Genomic DNA, 5,988 nt, shown 5'->3' with positions numbered 1-5,988 from the left:
GCTGCTCTTGTCACTGAATGTCACATTTCTTTCTTCATCTTCCTTGGTAAGGTGCGAGGATGATTTCAATAGAAATGAAGCACATTTTATTGAAAGGAAGCATTTGTAGTTTGTGTAGTTCAGTTCAGTTTATTTTGTATAGCCCAAAATCACAAAAAAATTGCCTCAGAGGGCTTTACAATCTGGACACATACAACATCCCTGACCTTTGACCTCACATTGGAAGGAAAACTCCAAAAAAACATAAAGAAACCTTCAGGAGAGCAACAGGAGGATCCCTCTCCCCAGATGGACAGAAGCAATAGACAGAATGAACAGCGTTCTTAGTTTTTATGAGTACACGTTCTGCAGCATTCTGGATCAACTGGAGGGACTTAAGAGACTTATTAGAGCAGCCTGATGATAAGGATTTGAGGTAATCTAGTCTAGTCATCTTTTTGAGACAAGATGTGCCTGATTTTTTAAATGTTACATAGATGTAAAATTCTGTCCTTGAGATTTGCTTCACGTGGGAGTTAAAGGACAAGTTCTGATCAAAGTTAACGCCGAGATTCTTTACAGTGGTGTTGGATGCCAGGGCAATGCCATCTACAGAAACCACATCACCAGATAATTGATCTCTGAGGTGTTCAGGGCCGAGTAAAATAACTTCAGTTCTGAGAGTTTAACATCAGGTTGCAGGTCATCCATGTTTTTATGTCTAAGACATGCTTGAAGTTTAGCGAGCTGGTTGGTCTCTTCTGGTTTGATCGTTAGATATAATTGAGTATCATCTGCATAACAATGAAAGTTTATGGAGTGTTTCCTGATGTTGCCCAAAGGAAGCATATATATATATATATATATATATATATGTATATGTATATATATGTATATGTATATATATGTGTATATATATATGTGTATGTATATATATATATATGTGTATATATATATGTGTATATATATATATATATATGTGTATATATATGTGTATATATATATGTGTATGTATGTATATATACATGTATGTATATATATGTATATATATACATATACATATATGTATATATATATGTATATATATACATGTATATATATACATATACATATATGTATATATATATACATGTATATATATACATGTATATATATACATGTATATATATACATATATGTATATACATATACATATATGTATATACATATACATATATGTATATACATATACATATATGTATATACATATACATATATGTATATATATATATATATGTATATATATATACATGTATACATATACATATATGTATACGTATACATATATGTATATATACATATGTGTATATATATACATGTATATATATACGTATACATATATGTATATATACATATGTGTATATATATACATATGTGTATATATACACATATGTATATATATACACATATGTATATATACACATATATGTATATATACATATATGTATGTATATAGTGTGTATGGTAAATAAAATTGGTCCAAGCACAGAACCTTGTGGAACTCTGTAATTAACGTTAGTGGTCATCAAGGCTTCATCGTTTACAAATTGAGATCGATCTGATAAATAGAATTTAAACCAACTTAGTGCGGTACCTGAAAAGCCTTGTGACGATGGGGTCCAAGAGACAGGTAGACGGTTTAGAAACCGTTGAAGAATATTGGTCAAGATTGATGAGAGAAAATCCATCCAAATAAACACCAGGGTATACAGCCACTCCACTTGAGGACAAATCGGCACTGGTTGATGGTAAGAGATCATCAATCTTGCCTTTAATAGTTAGAATCTTTTCATTGAAGAAGTTCAAGAAGTCATTACTACTGAGGTCTATAGGAATACACCTGACTCTGTCAGCCTGGCTACAGTGCTAAAGAAAAACCTGGGGTTGTTCTTATTTTTCTCTATTACTGATGAGTAATAGGCTGCTCTGGCATTGTGGAGAGCCTTTTTATATGTTTTAAGACTATCTCGCCAAACTAAGCGTGATTCTTCCAGATTGGTGGAACGCCATATGCTTTCGTAATGTCTGCTTTAGTTTGCGGGTCTGAGGGTTATACCAGGGAGCAAACCTCCTTTGCCTCACTGTCTTTTTCTTCAGTGGGGCTATCAAGTCTAGTGTCACTCAGTAAGCCTGTAGCACTATCGACAATATGATCAATCTGGGACGGACTAAAGTTAGCACAGAAGTCCTCCGTCATATTGAGACGTGGTATTGAATCAAATGCAGTAGGAATCGCTTCTTTAAATTTAGCTACAGCACTGTCTGTTAGACATATGTGTGTAGAAACTTTTGACTAACGGTGTACAATCCGGGAGTATAAACTCAAAAGTTATGAGGTAATGCTCTGACATAAGTGGGTTCTGTGGGAAGACCTCAAAATGCTCAATGTCAATGCCACATGCAAGAACAAGGTCGAGGGTGTGGCCAAAGCAGTGAATGGGTTGCTGTACTCTGACAGAAGCCAATCGAATCCAACAATGAGATAAATGCAGCACTAAGGCAATCATTATCAACATCCACATGAATATTAAAATCTCCTACAATAATAACCTTATCAGTTTTAAGGACTAAATTTGATAGAAACTTTGAAAATTTAGATAGAAATTCTGAATATGGACCTGGTAGCCGGTACAGTATAACAAATAGAATTGGCTAATGTTTTCCAGGTTGGATGTGAAAGACTAAGAACAAGGCTTTCAAATGAGTTGTAGTCCAATTTATGTTTAGGATTTATTAATAGGCTTGAGTCAAAGATGGCTGCTACTCCACCTCCTCGGCCGGTGCCTCAAGGAATGTAAGTATTAATGACTTGGAGGAGTTGATTCATTTAGGCTGACATATATTCTTCATGACTCAGCCAGGTTTCAGTAAGACATAATAAATCAATGTGATGTCTGATATTAAATAATTTACTAATACAGCTTTAGATGACAGAGATCTAATATTTAGGAGTTCACATTTAATTCTCCAGTTTTCTTGCACTGTTGCACTAGTGTTGTTAACCTGTATGAGGTTATTTTGTATGACTCCTCTTGTTTACTTTTGATTTAATTAATTGAAGTGGCCGTGGGACAGACACAGTCTCTATAGAGATATGGGTGGGTAACTGCTCGAATGGACGGGCAGAGAATGGTGTAAGACTACAACTCTGCTTCCTGATCTGAACCCTGGGTTGTCATGGATTAAGTCCGTTAATCAACTTGGTCATATTTGCAGAAATGAGACCCGCTCCTTTCAAAGTGGGATGAATGCTGTCACTATTATCAGATCAGGTTAAATATTACTAGTTTAAATCAAAGCTCTACTTGTATTTGTTAAGTTATAGAACTTCATGAAATTTGATCAAGACTAAACTCATCTTGTATTTTGTGTATTTTATCCTCTGTGGTGTTTCACGTGTGCCTGAAATGTTGCTTCAGACAACATTCAAAAGACAACTTCTACCGTTGGTGTCCATTTCTATCCTTTCAAGCTCTTTCTTCCATCTACATACGTTACTGCTTAGCTACAGTAGATGGTCATTGGATCACTATTTTTTATTGAAGAACAACATTTCGATTTTTCCAGCATTCCCTCAACGCAATCGTGAACATAATGCTAATCTCTACCTGGATGTCTTTTAGTGTAATTCCTGAGCCAAAGAAAAGCACATAATCAGCCCTGGTGTTTGATACATAACAATGAGAAGCCATTCCTCCAAAGCCACCTGTCAGGAAAAAACATGGACAGATTCTCAGTGCTTTTGAACTATTTTACCAGTTTGGGTTTTGAAGTTATTGATGGATTCACTTCTATCTTTGCAGCCACCAAACGGTACACAATATACAAATGCCATTAAGTAGTGGTTCGATGTTTTTTAAATATTTTTATTTGAAACCTACAATATGCATTGCCACGCGGTGTAAAATAAACGCTTGATCGACTATTCCAGAAAGCCAGTAAGAAACCAAATTTTAATGGTTCCATTTTCTTAACTGAGAATAGAAAGCGATTGTAACAAACATTTAGGGTTTTTGAACCGTTTTTATGTCATATGCCTTCTTTGTAATGCCAAAATGGACCAAATGTATCTGTTTTTCCTGTAACGTCATGATTCATTTGGATTTTCCTCCATGTCTGTTGTGCTTTGTCTTGCACAAACTAACGTTCATGTTCAATTTATTTTGTATAGCCCAAAATTACAAATTTGCCTCAGAGGACTTTACAATCTTTACACATACAACATTCTTGAACACACTACATGTTCTACACCCACTTAGTATGCAGACAGGACTGGAAAGGTTCTACAGTGAGTCCACCTCTGTGTTCCAGTTCCAGACACTGAAGTTGGACTGTGCTTTTAAAGCGACCGCTGTAATCTGCTCCGCTCCATCTTCACCCACTGTGTGATGAGCTCTGCTTCTGTCTTTCTGGCACTGAGTACTGACTCTGGATCAGCATCATTAGATCCTCTGCATACAACGGATACATGTCAGATCAGACTTAGACGTGGAGTTAAAAGAATAAATAAAAAGTGAAGGATGCCAACAGCTTGCTGTACCTCAGATCCAGATGATGGGCTCCTCCAGAAATGTTGAGGGCTACCAATGATGAGCTCAAAGACTTGCGCACCTAAACAGCAGAGAGCTGATTGACTGAAAGCAGTGGCTTCATAGTTCACTTCAGTGTGCTCGCAGTTTAGTCTCTTACCCCTCCGTTTGCCCATGGGTCTAGATCTCCATTGGAAAAAATGATGTTGCTGGCTGTGGAGAGGGCTGAACACAAGGGGAGCGAGCATTAGAAACACCGGTGAATACTCATTTCAAATACAAAACACTGATGGCATCTGACTGTCGCTGCCCTTGTTCACTATTTGATTAATTTCCATCCCGACCATCCCTTACGTCTGTGCCTTTTCTGTAGTTATTATTTATTTTCTGTTTGTTCTCATCTTGTTGCTTTCATCAGTCTCTCCTGTAACTGCTACAAAATCTGAACAACAATACTTTGGGAAAGTCACCATATGCCTCAATTCACCACCAGTCCAGGTGTTATAAAAATGTCTAGTGAGTGTACAGCAGCACAAGCCTCTCGGTGGCCTCATTAAACAAGCCTGTCCCTCAGAGCCCTCGTCAGGTTCTCGGGGAATATTTTGCATGAGAACACCACCAGTGTGGCAATTAAGACAGATCCTATGCATCACTTTAACTTTTCATCTCTAGATAACCCCTCTAGATACCAAGACATTTCATTGTGCTCACCGTCACCCCAGAACTGGGTTTTGAGCCAGTTAGGTCGTGGAACCACACCCCAGCGTTTGGCACAGTAGAGCTGGCGGTCTGTCTCGGTGAAGGCCATGGGAGGAAACATGTCTGTCACATTGTTGCTCTCATAGCACAGATCAATCTCTGTGCACGCCTGTAACCAGAAGAATCACAAGTCAGAGTGCATTGTCTTTTTTGTCTGATGGATATGATGGATAACTGTGGACCACCGGTCCGTGGCGCAAAAAAGGTTGAGGACCGCTGGACTAGAGGAGCGAACCGTCGATCTTCTGAGCCACAGTCATAAATGTATGAATGTATTTGTACCAAAACTAAATGTATATTGGTATGCAGGTATGAAATGATGTGATACATTACTGGAAGCCTTTAGTGCAGCTATCTCTACACCAACTCCAAACAGAGTTGGTGCTTGTTGAGTACCTGATAGTCCCAGGCTAGGCTGTCCAGACCCAGTCCACAGCCAGTGGGATCAGCACACTTCACATACAGACTGTACAGGTCAAAACAGGGCAGCAGCCCGGTAGAGTTGTACACAATCCCTGCAAGAAAGGATGGCGAACAGTAGTTACACACTTCACTGGAGGTTATGGAGCTTCTAGTCTCTGTCAGAGACAATTACGTTTTTAAGGAAAAATAAAAGCCTTTTTCCATTCACTTCCATCTATTCTTTCCCAGAAAGTACCTGGGATATATGCACACACACATA

The 5,988-nt window shown here is 37.8% G+C and overlaps 1 protein-coding gene across 1 annotated transcript in view; it reads right to left on the bottom strand.

Moving 5' to 3' along the window:
* Positions 1-3,868: 3,868 nt before the first annotated feature.
* Positions 3,869-5,988, bottom strand: part of dpp7 (dipeptidyl-peptidase 7) — a 9,314-nt gene continuing 7,194 nt past the window's right edge. The window contains 5 exon segments of the mRNA XM_034542208.1: positions 3,869-4,469; positions 4,559-4,629; positions 4,708-4,772; positions 5,259-5,415; positions 5,703-5,821. Of these exon segments, the coding sequence (XP_034398099.1) occupies positions 4,358-4,469; positions 4,559-4,629; positions 4,708-4,772; positions 5,259-5,415; positions 5,703-5,821 (524 nt within the window). The 3' untranslated portion in view covers positions 3,869-4,357.

This window comes from Cyclopterus lumpus, chromosome 9 (assembly GCF_009769545.1).
Source record: "Cyclopterus lumpus isolate fCycLum1 chromosome 9, fCycLum1.pri, whole genome shotgun sequence".
NCBI lineage: Eukaryota > Metazoa > Chordata > Actinopteri > Perciformes > Cyclopteridae > Cyclopterus > Cyclopterus lumpus.
This window is presented reverse-complemented; position numbering and strand designations above follow the sequence as displayed.